The sequence below is a fragment of the Gallus gallus genome, chromosome 2 (genome assembly GCF_016699485.2).
Source record: "Gallus gallus isolate bGalGal1 chromosome 2, bGalGal1.mat.broiler.GRCg7b, whole genome shotgun sequence".
NCBI lineage: Eukaryota > Metazoa > Chordata > Aves > Galliformes > Phasianidae > Gallus > Gallus gallus.
In genome coordinates this window covers 24,677,976-24,696,354 of record NC_052533.1, presented here as the reverse complement: position 1 = coordinate 24,696,354, position 18,379 = coordinate 24,677,976, and the positions used below count along the sequence as shown (strand labels likewise).

Sequence of the window (18,379 nt, the reverse complement as noted above, 5' to 3'; positions counted from 1 at the left end):
ATATCTAGTGCTATTTCCAATGATATGTGATGATTCCTGTTCCATTTAACTTAACACAAGATATTTAATTTTAACAAAGTGGAACACAAAAGCACGTGCTGTTTGCACTGATGTTAAACAGCTGAGAGATTTAAGTGTCTGATTAGGCTTGGTAACTCAGTCACACTTGAAATCCCCATCACAACCTCCATTCTTGGTGGATGTGGAGGCAGAAGTACCAGGACTGCTGGCATGTCTTGATTTTACTCAGATAAACTTCTCCCCAGTCCCCAGTTCAATTACAACCCAGGCTATTTAACATCACATGGCAGAATTCTTACACCTCTCCACGTAACACAAAATTGAACTTCTGAAATATTTTCTCTGAACTAATAAAACAGTTAGAAAGCATTTTAAATAAACTTTTTTTTCTTTGGTGGGTCCATGTTCACTAGCTTTTTTTGGTTGCATTTTTTATAGCTGGATTAATATCTTACTAAGATCACTGGCACTGTGCTTATTTATGAATATCTCCATTTTCACTCAAAGAATTTGTTTTCAAGAGTCCTTATTTACCAAAGTTACTACAAATTACAGCACTACTCTGATTGGTACAAATCTAAGTGATTAGTTCTTCCACCTGGGTGGATGACCAGGTTAACCAGGAGCTCTATTTTCTTCCCTCTCTACTTGGAAGCTGCACAGTGACAGTTACTGTCATGGGTAAGGAGGAGGACCTGAGGAGTCAGTCTCATACTGCAAACTAGAACAGGAAGGTCCCTATGGTGTGATACCATACTCTGCTCTATAGAACTATCACTGCTGTATTTTAGTGTTCAGCAAAATTAAGTGTCATTGCCAACAACTACATGCTTGTTTTACTGGCATTTAACTAGAATTATTCTACCATAGCAAAAAATCTATTTTGTGCATGTATATATGTTCTGTAAAACATTACTTGCAAATAGTTCTTACCAAGGTTATCTAAGCCCAATACAATGGATTCTACCACTAGATGGCTATAGCGCTTTACCCTGACACACAGACCGTCCTTGGGTAGGGATCTTGTGTGTAAATATTTGATCACATCTAAGTGGTAAATACTACAGTTTTCCTTTGTCTGTCAAGACTTCTATCCCAGAGTAATGATACACAGACAAGCAGTATCAAACTGACTTTGTGGCTCATGCCAATAAGGATCTGTAACATATTCTTGCTATGAAAGGAAAAGTAATGCTCAGGTTCTCTATGTACTTAGGAGGGCAGCAAATAGGGAAAGTGCAAGACATTTCACCTATCAAAGAAATAACAATGGGGACTGCCTTGCCTCCCCCCCATTTAGGATTTCACTAACTCAGTAAACGTGTGAGAAGCTGCCAGGGCTTAGAAACGTTAAAGAGAAACACTGGCTTAGTGGCAACTCATGAAAGCAGAATCAGAAGGGCAACCAAACCATAAAGACCAAGGGAGAATATCAGGTCAGCAAAATGGGCATGTTTTTCCCTGCCGTGGCTAAGAAGTATGTGAAGTACTGTTCCTAACTTCAGCCAAGGAGTACACCATCCCACTGGCTTTTCCTCCTGAAACATCTACTGTAGTTGGTAGGAACGTAGTCTGAGTAAGCATAATTGGAAAAAATGGATTTGAGTATAGAAGGGATGCCTGCTGAGCCCACTGGGAGACACAAATTGGACAAGAGAGCTGTTGGAAATGCAGAGTAGGGGGTTGAGCAGCTCCCACACTGGGCTTCCTTAGCCCATGGTCCTGGCCTGAGCTACACTACCTGGATTGCCTGTGCCTCTCAGTGACCCCAACCTGCTGATATGATTCCCAGCCTGACCTCAGACTGCCTTGTCACTGTGACTTGTCTGGGGAGCACTGGACACTTGGACGATGTTGATCTCTGTTACCAGGCCTGCTCCGCTCTCCTTGCTCAGGCAGCATGGGACTGTGACCCTTGTAGGTGACAGACACCATAAGACACTCAAGTCAGCTTGTTCTCAGTTGCAAGCCTCCAGTGCATAAGATGAGAAAGTGCTTGCGCTTAGTTAAGTCTGGGAGGCAAGGACATGCTATGAAATGAAAATAATGAAATGTAGTCAGCATGAACCACAAGTTCAAAAAGGAGTTTTGGCATGCAAAGCCACCTTCAACTATTTAAATAACAGAGTCGAGAAGATAGCAGAAAATAGTAAATGTAAATGTCATCTGCAGACAATGAAATGTCTGCAGCTGTACTTACAGGTCACCTCCCCAAATCACAGCTTTACTAAGTAAGAAGCAAAACAAGAAAAAAAAAGGATGATTAAGTACACCTCTTATAAGTTTTTAGAAATAGTGTAATTATTGGTCTGAAAGCTTGAATACCAATTACAACAGCAAAAGTTGGTACTTACACTGGACCAGAATATGTACAAATTCATAACCTAAAGCATTTCAAAGACATGCTGAACATCAAAGTAAGCAACTTATTTAATGAAATGATAGAAAGTGAAACAAATAGGTATAGTCAAGTCAAAAAAATGGAGACTTCTTTTTTTTTTTACATAAGGAAATGGGATATTTGTAAGCAGTTGCATTCCTGGACGTGGAATTTATCATGAAAACGTACTGATCAATGGTACTACAGAGGAATAAAAATATATCCTTTGCACTTACAAATCCTCACTTCCGTAAAAGCAAAAGTGTTATTGCCCGTGTTTATATAAATAGGGTATCATACATCAAACCCCAGTTTACATTTATTAATGGAGAACATTCTAAAGAGCGCTTCAACAGCAACATAAAGTGTGCAAAAATACTAGAAAGAGAAATAAATATTCCAACAAGAAAAAAAAACACATTGACTGCTTCCCCATGATAGTCTGACTACAAATATTAAGTACCTCTTCGATTTTAACTTTATATCTTTGTCAATTAGGCAAGAATTTTACATCAGAATAAGTGTAGCAGATGTAGTACAGCATTGATCAGAAAATATGACCAGAAATCCCAAATGTAGTCATGTACACCAACAGACAATGTTTCTACTTTCTATCTTGTTGCAACTACATTAGAGCACTTAGAACCCGTGGTATGTTACAATATATTCTTTTTTAAAACAACAAATTTCACAGTCCTGGCAATATGGTACCAGTTTATTGCTAGCATTCCATTTAGTATTTCATAGCACGCAAGTATTAACTCATATACTGTTTCTAATAGTAAATAAACACACACCAAGTAAACTGATGTTATTCTCACATACCTTAAAACAGGTGTTTTTTTTCCCCTAATATGAATTTTGTTGCCTACAAAATCAAGGACAACAATACTGATTAGCTCCTAGCACAGTATTAGCAGAATATCATTGACTCTCAAGTTAATAAATACACTTAATTCCAGCTGGTAACATATAATTTACCACTTGTAGTCAATGACATAAAACTGTGCAGTCTTTAGGAGCAGACTGGTGTCCAGCAGTGACGTGAAGCAGGATTTAAAGAGGTTGACTTCACACTTCCCAGCGTATTTCAGAAGTGCCAGCAAATCCCAATTATCCAAAAGTCCCATATATTCAAAATCCTTGTAGTCAAAACTCAGTATGTAGTTTAAACCTGAAATATTTACAAGTCTCCAGTTCTTGAGACTTCAGATCTTCACAGTATTATGTTAAAAATAAAACAGTCGTATCACACTTCTGATAGTTCGTCCGCACTCTGCAATGAAACTGACACATGACTTTTCAGGGAACTCTTGTCTAGGATAATCTCCCCAGACTCCTTAGCATTATAATTCACATCAGCTAGGTGACACAGCTACGTTAAATAAGCTCTCAAATTGCAAACGTATTGCTTTACTGTTAACAGAAGTTGAGAAAAAAAAAGAAATACATTTTCCTGTAAAATAAAAATATTTAAAATATAATTAACAGTGACACTCTTAATTGGCTTACAAGGAAGCGACTGCATTCAAAGAAGCGTGATCCATCAGTGAAAGGACACCACAGCATCATCCTGCCATCCTCTAAAGAACACCTTTTAGCCATTCGCTTTGAAGGTTTACTTTCACTGAGCACAACAGATAAACACTGCTTTATTTGGAAAACTGATAAAAGGGCCCATAAGCTTTACCCTGAACAATTTGTTAAAATCCTTTGAATTTCAACAAAGCCTCCTGGCCTCTGAACTGCTTAAATCCACTGAATGAGGCCCACCCGATATATCCAGAGGCTTATTTCCAGATTATCAGTTTCTACCATGCACAGTCATACACACATCATTTTACTAATCTGGTAGCAATTTATTTTTTCACAGTCAGTAAGTCACAGATGACCTCTGTCTAAAATGTATGCCTGGACTATAATGGACATCCATTAGAGATCCTCACATTTTCAAAGAATATTTACGCCTGAACAGTCTCTGCTGGAATGAGATTCCCTGTTGTATCCAGCTGCATACACTTACACGAACAGGCAGACACAGGACACTCAGTATGGTCCCTAGACAGCAATAGCAAGAAAAAGGAAAAAGCAGGTAAGATAAAGCTAACAAGAATTTTGCAATCTATGAGTCTAAGTATGTGCACAAACACAGCATCTCATAGAAAACTTTGTGGCATAGTAAGCTTAGCCTGCTTACTTTAATTGAAGATACAACAAAGGAGACACATCCTATTTCATGCAGCATACACAAGTGAAATGCAAAAGATCTTCACATCAACCTACCTGAACCAACTGAGCATATGCCCAGCATGTCCACCATGCCTACAGTTGTGACACCAAGTAAACCAGTTGTTGAACTGGGCTAACTTCTTGTCTTTGCTGAGATCCACTTTTTCATCCGACTTGGATCCTCCTGCGCAGAAGCAAACCCATCACAACAGACAAATGAAACATAATGGCTTATATTTCAGTCTCACTAACGCTATTAGAATGAATTTGGAATTAGAAACTTCAGGTGAAGTAGTAGCCTCATTTTAAAAGAGACATCAACACAATTATTGAAGATGTAAGAACTGGTGGAGAATCAAGAATGTATTGCTTGGCTGATGTTTCACACCTTATGGGCATGCTAAGCTTGCCTATTAGATTTTGCAGACAGAATCTCTTCCAGTGGTGATTTATGTTTCAGTGATTGATTTGTGCTCCAGCGAATTATGCACCTGTTCTACTGTACATGGAATGCTCTGCTTTAAAATATGTAAGATCAGCAAAATCTCAGTTATGAATTCTAATAATTCAGTAACAAGTCATAACACTGACCAGTGAAAGAATGAGAGATATATAAATAGATGACAACTGTACAGAGCTGCTCATAGCTCTTTAACAAGACTGACCTAAAAATATGGAAAAAATTCATTTTAAATAGACCTTGTATACTACTGAGTCCAAGACATTCAGAACCAAGAGATTCTAGGGACAGTATCTCTTAGCTGTGCCAGCAGGACCCATATATTCTTTCATATTCAGTCACAGATTATATATAATACGTTACATTTATTTCCTCTTCCAGTTAAGGAGCAATTGATTTACATTACAAGATTTCTGCAGCCTCCCAACAGTTCATCCCAAGAAAACACATCTCCAGTTCTTAGAATGTCAAAGCTCATAATACCAAACACCACAATATCCAAATCTTTTTTTCTGTTTAACCTCTGGAATTCTACTAACAATCTCACTGGAAAAAATGGCCAGAAGGAGGTAACTGTGCATACAGTCTGACACAGAAAAAAGACATAGGTTTAATCAAAATACTGGATGTATGTAAATGTGTTCTCTACTACGTTCTCTTTAATTAAAGTATTAATATTTACAATATGAGTACAAATAGGAGGAAATGGTGCAACAGAAGATCTTCCTTCAGGAACTGCTAGTTAAGCCTCTAACAAGGACCCCAGCTGAATAACTTAAAACAAGTATGCTATACCTGGACAACTGGAAACTGGAGTTCCCATATTTATCAAGCAAAGTGCACAGCGAGGAAGTGGCTTACGACAACCAGGGCAGCTGGTAACTTTTGACTTAGTTGGTGAACCACTAACCCCATACTGGCTGAAACCTCGCCCCTGATGAGGAATGGCTGAACAGCTGTAAGAGATGGATTTTCCACAGAAATTGCAACTCACAAACACCTAAAGAGAACAAAAGGCCATTAATTTTTCAGTTTGTTTCCGTTTCTGCTATAATTATAAGTGAATTTGCTCAAGCTACAAAGACTTGATTTATGAGGTAGTCTAAAGACTGCGCTGGAAAGTCTTGTGAAGGTGTTGCTAACATCTTGGCTTAGAGACTTGACATGCAGTTCTGAGGAGTAGGCCTCAACAATGCCCATGTACTTCAACAGCACGCAAAACCACGTAAAACTGTTACTGCTGGGAAAAGTATTATTTAAGAATATAAGAAGTTATATGTCAGGCAATTAAAGAAATTAAGTTTACTCAGTTTACAGGCCTCTCCCTTTTTCTACTCAAGTGACTCACTCTAGAGCCCTCAACATGAGGATTTGCTGGCTAATCTTTACCTGTATACCTCATGCCATAAGTTGAGGCATAATACAGAGAAAAGCAATACTTTCAGCTCTTTAGGGATTATTTATGTTGCTCATGTAAGGCAGGAGCAGTAAATTTAACTCCTTCTCATTTGGAGCACTATAGGTGGAGCTCTCTTTAAAAGCTGTAAAGTATATGTGAATTAAAAAACAGCCTTCCTCAGAAATCCTTGCACCCCCAAGGCTTGCAATGCACATGTTAGCAGGAATTAGCAAGTAGGACTTGCCGTGGGTAGAACATTTTGAGTAAAAACAGTACCAGATACTTTTTGGATAGGGTGTCAGTTTCCAGTTTAGCTTATGCTCTGAAGTGATAAGGAAAACTGCTGTTCACTTCAGACTCAACGGCTTCAAAGGCTCAGTTAAAAGCCAATTTGAAGTGGTTCTTGGTTCTTCTCCCTAGTTGCAGCACCATCCTCATCATGATGAAGAACTCACTAGCATAAGTCCCTGATTTTGTTTTTCAACATAGGAAGAAAAAAAACCCACAGTTTCACCAGAAAGTGTGGAAATATTACAGACTCTGAAAGATGAGTTTTTGTTAGAAAGAAAGGCTTAGGAAAAAAAAAAAACAAACCACCAAATAATGATTGAATAAAATGGCACTTCCTAGATTAGAATTTATGTAGATTTGTTTACTTCCTTACCTCCTACCAAAGCAGTTAAGTCCATTCTCTGAACAATATTTTTAACAATATTAACAACAAAATAAATAAATAAAAACAACAAATAGAACACAAAACATTGATTTAGAGCATCCTTAACTGAAATCTTTCTTTTCCTCGTGAAAGCCAAGATGCAGCCAGCAATTTATTTTTTTCTATTTAAGTACCACATTGCCTTCCTTTCTGAATTGGTCATACTTCATAGAAGAATCAGATTTACCTGAGCTAAAGGTTTTGAACTGGGATCCAGCTTACTTCTGTGGATATCAAATTCTGCACGTTTATGCCAAAACCTCCAAGCATCTAAAAGATTCCTATAGTTCTCAATCCAGTACTGAACCCTCTCATCCTTAAGTACTTCTGATGGAGAACCCTAAGGAGATAGGAAAAAATGCCAGACATACACTGAATGCGCACAACACAAGTTATTCACTTTTTCAAAAGGCTTTACTACTGCATAATACAAAATATGATACCTATGATACCTAGCGTAATTTGCATAGAGGAGGATGATATTTGGAAATATTTAACACAAGTTTGATAAAAGGTTACTTCAGTCTGCCTTTCAGGTTGAGAATACTTGTGCTGCTGTTCTCCTAAAAACTCGGATTATACGTTTCTGTAGCACATCTGAGTTCATACCATTACTGTGGTTACATACGTAGTCAAACACAGCACTGGTAGTGACTCCAACTGTGCCACTAAAAAACCAAGATAAGTTTAAAACAAAAAACAAAACCAACATCCAAAGACAAAAAAAAAAATCCACTCCACCTTACAGCAGTTCTCTAACAAAACCCTGGAAGCAAAAAAGCCTATTTTGAACCTACCAGAAAACACAGCAGTAGTTCAACTATTCCGCTGTTCAACTATTTTGGTTTTTCTGTCTTCCCCTTGTCTTCACTTTCTCTGAGACAGCTTGAATATAAGTTTGTAGTTATCATCAAGCGTTTCAGATGATTGCACAGAACAGGCAGGCTATATATTGTCAAAATTTACTACAGAATACACTTTTTAGTTCACAAGAATCAATGCTATACTGCTAAATAAACTATGTTTAGTTCTCTTATGTAAAGATTCATTTCTGAGTGAGAAACTAACCTGTAACATGCAATAGCTTGCTGTCTGGACATCGCCAGTTCTGTCAACATAACTTTCCATCAAGTCCACACCATCTTTTGTCAGCCCCGTCAACAGTATTCCTTCCAAATTCCCAGCATCCTTCATTTCATTTGTCAGCTTCTCAATAAATCTGTTCAGCTATAAAAATAAAAAATAAAAAAACTTCTGCTTTTTGTACATCCCCGTGTAATTAATTTAATGCATACAGCAAAACTTTCTTAAAGTTTCTATAAGAGTGTCTTTTGCTAACAGTACACACTGCTTGCTGCATGTTACACAGGAAAATGTATATGTGTATGTGTATATATATACATCCACTATATACCATAAATTCAAATATTACTGTACTTTAAACCTCCTGATGTAAAGAACAGAAAGAAGGAGGTCACCAGTTTTTCCACACACTTTGTGAACTTAAAGGAAAACATTCCTACTGTAAAATAAAGGCTTTTTTCAAAAGAAGGTAAATGTCTGGAAATAAATACCAAATACAAATACTGTCCAGTAAAACATTTAGCTAATGTGATATGATTTTTAAAACTAGCAAGTCTAGAACATTATTTACTTAAAAAAAAAAGAGAGAGAGAGAGAGAGAGAGAGAGAGAGAGAGAAATTATACCATAGCTTATACCCTACTGTGAACAATACCAAATCCCTTATCATACACTGCTTCACCCTCCCACCCCAAACCTTCATCTCACTCAATAAATCCCAGCTTAACAGTTTGCCTGAACGTGTAACCATAGACTTACCTGAGCATCATTGAGGAACTTGCAAGCAAATGCCACTCTGTCTCGTACTGCCACATTATTTTCATACTTTGGAGAGAAAAATGGGAATATCACCATCACATGCCAACTTCCAAGTTCTCAATACACTGCTTCTAATAGATCATTTATCTTATTGCATAGCTAACATTCTGAGTTTGATTATGTACAAAGAATGCACCAGAAGAAAGCTAACACCAAATATCAGCTGATCTGCTTATACTCAGATACAGGCATCAGATTGAGACTGTGGCTACCTGGAACAATCTGCTCCTGTGGCAGAAAAGCCTGGTACAACACACTGTACGTGGTTTTTGAAACTATACAGTTGTTTTACAAATCACATAGGGCTAGGCTGTAGCGTTTCTAGCACATATAGCCAAGAGTCTTAATAAGTCACAAAAGGTAGAACAAACAACCCTTCTTCTTCCATATTTACAAAAGCCTAGCCCAACTACTTTATTTTTTCCTACAGCCACAACTGAAGAAAATAGTAAAAAAATGACAATACCCAAAACATCAATTTCTCAAAAGTATAATGGCATCCAACAGGCAGCATGCAACATTCACTTGCTGCTTTTTAATCCTTTTACTGTATCTGACTCTGAAGGAAAAAAACACCTTGATTACATTCACCCTGTACTTAGCTGGGCCCATATAAAATCACTACCCAACACCCAGAGAATAAAAGCTCTCTCACAGAAAATGTTTTCTTCTCTGGGATTCTTAGCCTATTCTTATTTAATAGCCTAAATATATCATATTATGTCATCCTTGTCTTCAACATATGTAGACCAATTACTCTTCTACATGTGGGCTAAATCAAGCATATCCATTGTTCTCTAACTAAGGATCAAGTATGTTACTTCTGCAAACCCTCAAAGTATCTCATGATTAAATTAAAGGTTTAGCATGCTCTTCATATCAATTCTAGAAGATGCAAAATTGTTTATTGTTTCATCGCTCCAAAAATATTTTAACAATTAAACAACAAAAAATGAAATACAATTCAATGCAAAGACAGCATCACAAAAGTTCTGTAAACTTCCCCACACTTTCTGTTTCCTGCACTTCTGTTATTAGATTAGAATAGTTCATAGAAACATAGAATGGCCTGAGTTGAAAAGGACCACAATGATCATCCAGTTTCAACCCCCTGCTATGTGCAGAGTCGCCAAACCACCAGGCCAGGCTGCCCAGAGCCACATCCAGCCCAGCCTTGAATGCCTTCAGGCATGGGGCATCCACAACCTTCTTGGGCAACCTGTTCCAGTGTGTCACCACCCTCTGTGTGAAAAACTTCCTCCTAATATGTAACCTAAACCTTCCCTGTCTCAGTTTAAAACCATTCCTCCTTGTCCTATCGCTATCTACCCTTGTAAACAGTCATACCCTCTCCCATTTATACGTTCACTCAAGTACTGGAAGGCAACAACGAGGTCTCCCTGGAGCTTTTTCTTCTCCAAGATAAATAAACCCAGATCCCTCAACCTTTTTTCATTTGGAAGGAACCTAATTGAGTCCAACTACGTGACCACTTCAGGGCTAATCAATAGTTAAAGCATGCTATTGAGGGCACTGCCCAAATGCCTCATGAGCACCAACAGGTGTGTGGCACCAACCACCTCACTAGGAAGCCTGCTCCACTGTCTGACCACCCTCACAGGTAAGAAGTTTTTCCTTTTATCCACTCTGAGCCTCCCCTGGCACAGCTCTGTGCCATTTCTGAGCATTCTGTCATCAGTTCCCAGGGGCACAGTCCAGCATCTTCCACTCCACAGGGAGCTGCAGAGAGCTCTTGGCCACCTCTTGGCTTCCTCTTCTCCAGCTTGGACAACCCAGGTTCCTTCAGCCTCTCCTCACAGGACACACCTTACAACTCTGTTCCCAGCATTGGTGCCTTCTCTGGATACTTTCAGGGACTTTAACACCATTGTCATATTGCGGAGCCCAGAAATGCACACACAGTATTCAAGGTGACACTGTACTAATGCTAAATACAGTGGGATAATCACCTCTTTTGACCAGTTGGCTGTGCTGTGCTTAATGCCACTCAAAATACAGTTTACCCCTTGACTGCCAGGGCACACTACTGGCTTGTACTGAATTGCTGTCACCAACACCCCCAAGTCCTTTCCTACAGAGCTCCTCTCCAGCCACTCATCCCCCAGTTTCTGTTTTTATCCAGCACTGCTCCATCCCAGGTGCACACCTGACATTTTCGTTTGTTAAGCTCCTTGCCACTGCTGATGGCCCAGTGCTCCCATCTATCTGGATCCCTTCGTAAGGTCTGTCATCCTTCCAGATAGTCAGCAGCACCTCCCAAGTTCCAATTATCAGCAAACTTGCTGAGGATGTACTTTACTCCTGCATCCAGATCATTAACCTCGCTCGTGCTCTTTTCCTACCAGCTTATATTATTTTGATAACATATTTCTAATGGCTTAAGAATTCCATGCTAAAAAAAATAAACAAAATCCCCTAAGAACTGTGTCAATTACATTGGATGTTTTGACTGCCTCAGTATATTTTATATAGTTTGCACATTGATACAATGCTTACTAATGCAAGAACTCTGTTTAGAAGATAAAGATGTTATGTGAGAGCATCAGGACAAAATTATACGTTCTAAGCTGATTAATTCATGGAGTTTGCAACACTTTCCTGACATCTTTGTGTATACTGTATATATGCATACCTATTATTTAAAGAAACTTAAATTTACTCACCAAAACACCGTCATATGAACCAGACTCACTTGTCAGAAAAGCAAACATAGCACACAGGTAGGGATTGTTCAGTTGCAGTCTTAAAGTACTGCACATTTCTCTCCAAAGTGAGTTCTTCTCATCTGTATAGCCTGACAGAGCCATTGCTACGACATTAAGGTTCAGATCACCTGGTTTATTGAAAAAAATGAAAAAATATTTAAGTTTGGGATTTAAAAAAATATAGAACATACAAGAGTCTGAAGTTGATATCTTTCCTAAAATCATTATATTTATTTCATCTAAATATTCTTCTGTCAGAAAAATGTTTCCTCTTTTCTAATTCAAACACAGCCAGTCCCTGTTCTGAACCTTCCCCCCTCCAAAAAAAATAAAATAAAATAAAAATGCACATACTTCTCCCAGCCCCCAAAAGTGCACTATTAAAAACAAAAGAACCTTAACAGTTCTCGTCATGTCATACCAACACACTTTCGGGCCAAGTCACTATTTTAAATTTAATAAGAGAACACAGATGCAAATCAGAGTCCCAGGAGGAATACTTCCACTTCCTAGCTCTAAAATCATTAAATCTACCTTCAGACATTGTCATTTTCCCAAACAATATTTCAGAACGAATGTCTTCTGTAAACTCTGAATATTTTATTTCAGTTATTCCAGCCACTGCACTGGCAGAAAGCTGCATATAGCCCAACTGAAGCAGACTTACTTGACATCTGACCCACCTGCAATTCCTTTAAAAGAAAAAAATCCCACCACTTTTGAGTGTAACATTTTCTGCTATATGTATCAATACATGCAACATGTTTTAATTACATTGTAAGGCATACATTAGGACTTCTCAGATTCTGAGGCTCCAATACAGCCAAGTAAGTACTGTAAAAGACAGCAGGCATATTTTCCATACCACCTTCCAAAATCCTGTTCACATAAGCATCTACTCAGGTGATGTATCTCCAAAAGAAAAGACATAAAACACAATACAAACCTTTTCCTGAGGAAGCACCTTTATTTAGAATTTGTATTGCCCGCCGTATGTCCAAATTGAATAGTGCTACAGCAGCAGCTCGCTCCCAGTCTCCTTCTTGTTCCAATGAATTTAAAAAAGGTTCCACATCTAAGTCTATTCCCTTCTTTATCCACCCACAGAGCTGCAAAGCCAAGGATCTCTCCTCGCTCAGATACTGAATAATATCTGCCTGTCTATCAGATCCACTCCTGCTGTGCCTGAGGTTCTCTGTTGTTCCTAAAATGGGAACAATATGTTAAATTGTGCTTAAACCACAATCTAAATTGCAACTGCAACACTTTGATTTCAATCATAAAAAAGAAGATAAAAGCCAAGTATCTTACTTTACTACTAAATTAACATCACTAATAACGATACGGTGAGGAGCAGCAGACAGCACATGATTTTATTCTGATCTCCTAAAAGTCACACATCTAAACTTGACACTTACTTCCTAAGTCTGTCTTTCTTTCCTCTTCATCCTAAGATTGTGGAGGTTCCTGTTACCAAGACAGGACTGACCGGTGTGTTCAACTTGAAAATACAGCCAAGCACCTGCTCTACCAGTTCTCCTCAGCAAGCATCAATGTGCTAGAAACTTTCCCAAAACTCAAGATTTGCTTTTGGTTGTTTTTTCTTTTCCCCCTCATCAAGCAGATCAAATATTAATAAGACACTTAATGAACAGAGAGAAAAAGATTCAAATAAGAATTCCCTAAAAAATACCTCAGTGAGCATAAGAGGCATAATGTGATATGCAATGAATGACTGCCACTTCAAAACAAGGTACTTTCTTTACACATACAAACGTACTTTGGCTACAGTAAAGTCAGCTTTCTAGAACTACACTCCCATGTAGGACTTTGAAAAATACAACAAATACTTATGCAGGGAGCAAGACTTTTTGGTGCCACAGTCAACAACTAAACAGTTTGAAACAGTTCAGTTGAAGTTCTGCCTATGGGGTTATTTTGTTCTTCTGATGATCTTCAAAGAAAACAAAAAAATTCAGGAAATTACTGTAATATAAACTGTTCACTTACATTTCTGTACTTACAATATATATTAAAACACAGACTGATACACTTTATGTATTTCTACAGCCTCCTTCAATAATTTTTAAAGACAAACTCATGAGTGCTTCATTTTGTAAACATACTGTAATATAACTTATCAAAGTTGGAACATTCTTACCCAAAGATGACTTCACAATTGACTTAATGCCAGCATAAACTAGGGGACCTTTGTTTCCTGTAAGTTTTTGATCCATATCTTCAGTATACTGCTTCATAAGTATTAACATGTATAGGAAGCTTAATTTTTTCCAAAGAATTTGAAAAAGCCCTTCTTTAAAGTTAAAACTCATATTCTATTAATGTAGGCCATTTTACAGGACATTACATTGTATTTACACTTTCACGGAGTTCACATAATTGGTTTACACGTAAAGGGTGCATTACTTCTTTAAAATATAAACCATGGTAATATAAAGGATATAGTGCAGAGTGTACCAAAGTGATTTCAGCTGAGGATCTTCATTTCCAGCTAGGAGGTGATTTCTCCAAACTTGTTCAGTATCAAGACCATACCTTGATAAAGCTCGGAGCCGCATTTTGGTCGCTATATCCTTTTCCAAGGAGCTGGCCTTTCCTTCTTCTGTACACTCATATAAATGTCGTCCACAAGCCCACATTAAGGACGTCACTGGACTCCAAGCAAGAGAAATTCTCTCAAAAACCGTGAAGTCAGACATAGTTCTATTGGGAGTCACTACCACCATTCGATTTTGACTTGTGGGATGCCAGGCAAACGAAGCAATGTAGTTTTCACACGGTTGGACGCTTCTTTCAATTATTGTAGGCTCAGTTTCATCTCCAATAGGCGTGGGAGTATGCTGCATGTCATACAGCCTAATGATATTACTGTCCCTTGTTAAAGTTGCTAACAGCCCAGTTCTTGTTGGACACCACGCGACTTTTGTTAAAGGTTTTGGTTGCTCTGTCAAGGTCAGAACAGGCTTTTCAAACTTTCTTAAATCCCATATGGCAACTTGGCCTTCATAGAAGGAAGCTACACGATCATGGAAATACGGATCAACAGTCACTCCTTGGACAGCCTTGGTATTTACAAATATTTTTTGGCTTGTATTCCTCAGATCAAAGATAGCCAGATTGCGATGCATTCCAGCTAAAAGAAGCTTCTGATCCCGTGGAAGCCAACAAAGGGAGAGACAAGCATCGTTCTGCCCTAATTCATAAAGTGGCTTTGTAACCACCAGTCCTGCTTCTGGATCTCCTGTTGAAAGTCTCACTTTCTCTGTAGCAACTGCAGTCTCTGGAGCATACTTGCTACTGATGTCCCAGATCAATACTGAAAAGTCAGCCCGATGTTTATCTAATCCAGCAGCAAGCCAATTACTATCTAGTGGGTTCCATGCTAGGGTGTTGCACTGCCGTGCGTGCTTGGGAACAAACTCTTTCCCTATCAAATCTTTAGATTTTGAGTTGTGATCTTGACCAAGGCTCGTAAGCACCACTCGGCCATTGGCCTGTCCAACAGCAAGAAGACACTCAGGATCATACTTGGGATACCAAGCCACACATTTCAAATACGGTGTATCTGAATTTATTGACAAGAGCGTGGCTGTAGTTTCTTCTGATAAACGCAAGGATCCTGCCTTGAGTTCTGAACTTACAGCAGATTCAATGTGATAAAGGCTCAATTCTGAGTCACACACAACAAAGCGGTCGACATGGTGCGGGGCCCAAAGAATATCAGGTTTGGAGCCACTCATGTTTAGGGTGAGTTCACAAACAACTTAAACTCTTGTAGGAAGATTCTGGTGACATCCATTCATACGAAAACTGTTGAGAAAATGATTTGTAGGAACGTTACCAAAAGTCAAATTCATTTCTAATCTCAGACCATCATTAAAAAAAAAAACCCAAGAATATTGTTCTGCATTACTTTTAGCCCAAGTTTATTGTATGCACACATCTAAGGCCAAAACCCTAAGCATTTCTCACATGATACCACTTTCCCCACGATATTCCCTGCTTTTGCTAAGATACACTGACTGAGGCAGAAACAACACAGCTGTCTACAAACCAACAGCAGTGTGTTTACAACCTCCATACCAGCACTGCTTTCTTATTATGGAAGAGAGCATTAACCAAAATGCGATGCAGCATGACGTGTGGGTTTGCTGCCAGGAAAGGGCCACTCCCTATAACATGTAGTAGAAAATGTCTCTGCCTAATTGAAATGCACTAATTCACAGATATTAGAGTCTGTCTGCCTTGTTCAAAGTCTCATCTATAACCTACAAAGGCTTACCCTACTTGAAGATTTCCATAAAGCTTCACATGCCTCATCTATTTCTGCTGCTCCCAGTTCCACCTTCTGCCCCAGTGTCACTAGGTCTTGCGTGTGGCCTAGCAGCACACGTAAACTCACGCTGTTGTTAATTCCACTGATACCTGCAGGAGCCATACGGCCAGAATCCTTACCTGCCCCTACATACGATGGAAACGACCTTGTGATTCCTACAAGCTTTTCTTATGGCTGGGAAAAAGAAAAGATTTACTGGACTGGGCAAGGACAGAAAGAAGCATCAGTTACTGCCTCCGGGCCTCCTCTCCACACGCCCTGTCTGCTCCCAGCGCTTCCCTCCTCCTGCCTCAGCAGCCCCTACCCGGTCCGGAGCCCGCCCCGCCGCTGCCCCTCTCTGCGGGAACGAGGAGGCCGCCGAGGCCCAGAGAGACACCGCGGCAGCAGGGCCAGCCCGAAGCAAGAGTAGCAGCCAACTCCCATCCGTCCCCAGACGCGGCAGCTGCTCACCCACCCGCGAACGCTGTGACACCACCGTAGCGCGACCCGCGGCCAGCCTCCGGCCGCCTCCGGCCGCGGGGACAAGCGACGGCCTCGCTTCACTTCCGGCTGCAGGGCGGTGGGGAAGAGATAACAGCCACACTTCCGGCGCGCGATGAGCGCCTTCCGCAGAACTCCTTCCGGTGGTCGGGAGCGCGTTCTCACTTCCGGGTTGGGAATGTTCGGGTGATTGGTGTGGTGACGTCACGCAGCGGCTCCACAGCTCCCCGCCCACTGGGGAGGTGGGTGCGCTACGTGCCTGTGCTGTTGGCGCGAGCTCTTCCAGCTGGTGTTTTCTGAGTATCTCATTAACATCAACGTGTGCAGTATATCCTGTCCAACCCCACCGAGCATGCGTCCTAAAATGTGAGGAGTCTCTGGGCTCCATCTGGTGGTCATTGGATGAAGGCTAGTAGTCATCCTCACTGTCAAGTTCTAACTTCTGAGGAGGGGTAACCCAAACTGTGTTGTGCTGAGCTGAGGCATCTGTTTTGATGTCTTATCCTTAGCAGCAAGGCTTCTGTTCTGCTTTCTTGTCTTTACTTGACACCAAGTTCCTTCAGCTTCCGCATTCTTGTTCTTGAGCTTTCATTTACTCAAGCATTCTGTCCTTCAGTTTGTGTCTGCTCAAGTTATGTGAAGAAGCTGTTCATTGTTCCCCATCAACACCGAGCTGTGTGGTGCGGCTGACACACCTGAGGGGTGGGATGCCATCCAGAGAGACCTAAACAGGCTGAGGAGTGGGCCCAGGTGAATGTCATGAGGTTCATCAAATCCCAGTGCAAGTCTTGCACCTGTGTAATGGCAACCTGTGCTATCAGTACAATCTGGGGGATGTAAGGATAGAGCAGAGCCCTACCAAAAATAATGAGGCTACTGGTGGATAGCAGCAGGACATGAGCCAGCAGTGTGCCCTTGGAGCTGTGGGGTTTTTTGCTAGCCTCATGTACCAGCTAGGGTACTTTTGGACAAACAGATGAGCAGATAGCGAGAGGCTCAACTGTCAAGATTAGGGAAACGTGGGACAAACACAATATAAACAGGAGGTAATATATTACAAGGCAAGAATGAGAGAGAGATCCAAGGCTGATGGAATCAGGCTGTAAATACAATAGCAAGTGTCGGATAGATTGTGAACCTGGAGTACTCAATCAACAAGGAAATGGGAGGAACTCTTGGTGGCAGTAGATAGGGGATATAAGGCTGTGATATGTTTTTGGTTGTGTGCTCCTGCTTACTGGATGCCTGCCATCGTAATCATGAATTAAAACTTTTTCACGAGAGATCCGGACTCCGAAAAATCGTTTGAGTTATTTCTCACAATCTGGGGGCTCGTCCAGAAGCCATCGCCTTTCTCTGGCTACCGTGGACAGGAGAGGTGCACCCCACTGAGTTTACCGGTCCTGTCAGGGGCAGTGGGGTATCTCCCCAGAATGGCTGACAAGAGACCGAGACTGTTTAAAGATAGACCATGAAAGAGTGAAGAAGGGGAGAAGGTATAGGCACAGAAATTGATGCACAGACCTGGTAGCTTCGAGTACGGACCAAGGTAAGAGAATTTTGGCCAAAATACAGGTCTGACAAAGATTGGGTGTGTCAGACTTTGAATTCATATGTAAACAATGAGACTCCTTTCTCTGAAACAGAACGGGAATTAGTTTCTCTAACTTCCCTCTTTCCAAGTCACTTTCCCCACTCCACTCTGAGTTGT

The 18,379-nt window shown here is 40.2% G+C and overlaps 2 protein-coding genes and 1 non-coding gene across 5 annotated transcripts in view; 1 reads left to right on the top strand and 2 right to left on the bottom strand.

The window, feature by feature from the left end:
* Window positions 1-2,300: 2,300 nt before the first annotated feature.
* Window positions 2,301-16,746, bottom strand: MIOS (meiosis regulator for oocyte development). Its single transcript, XM_418678.8, has 11 exons — window positions 16,643-16,746; window positions 14,296-15,662; window positions 13,993-14,091; window positions 12,778-13,035; window positions 11,790-11,959; window positions 9,046-9,111; window positions 8,273-8,431; window positions 7,392-7,544; window positions 5,886-6,090; window positions 4,685-4,814; window positions 2,301-4,459 (listed from the first exon to the last, which is right to left on the bottom strand). The coding sequence occupies exons 2-11, from the start codon at window positions 15,590-15,592 to the stop codon at window positions 4,363-4,365; spliced, it is 2,634 nt and encodes an 877-aa protein (XP_418678.2). The 5' UTR covers window positions 15,593-15,662; window positions 16,643-16,746; the 3' UTR covers window positions 2,301-4,362.
* On the bottom strand, window positions 7,788-7,881 carry MIR1685 (microRNA 1685). The gene has a single exon (NR_035178.2). It is a non-coding gene; the product is annotated as a microRNA 1685 (primary transcript).
* A 140-nt stretch (window positions 16,747-16,886) lies between the features above and the next one.
* Window positions 16,887-18,379, top strand: part of COL28A1 (collagen type XXVIII alpha 1 chain) — a 65,786-nt gene continuing 64,293 nt past the window's right edge. The window contains exon 1 of one of the 3 annotated variants that reach the window (XM_040696538.2): window positions 16,887-16,910. The gene's annotated coding sequence lies outside the window, so the exon portion shown is untranslated. Of the gene's footprint in view, window positions 17,419-17,892; window positions 18,218-18,379 lie in introns of those variants that run through there. The other 2 variants (XM_040696537.2, XM_040696536.2) reach the window with 2 other exon arrangements.

Bases quoted from the DNA above. Each gene is read 5' to 3' on its own strand.
- MIOS (XM_418678.8), bottom strand. From the start codon at position 15,592: ATGAGTGGCTCCAAACCTGATATTCTTTGGGCCCCGCACCATGTCGAC. The intron at 8,432-9,045 runs GTAAGTCTATGG...TTATTTTTATAG, and splicing joins AGTTCCTCAATGATGCTCAG to CTGAACAGATTTATTGAGAA. The intron at 4,815-5,885 runs GTATAGCATACT...GCTTCTGCGCAG, and splicing joins TCCAGTTTCCAGTTGTCCAG to GAGGATCCAAGTCGGATGAA.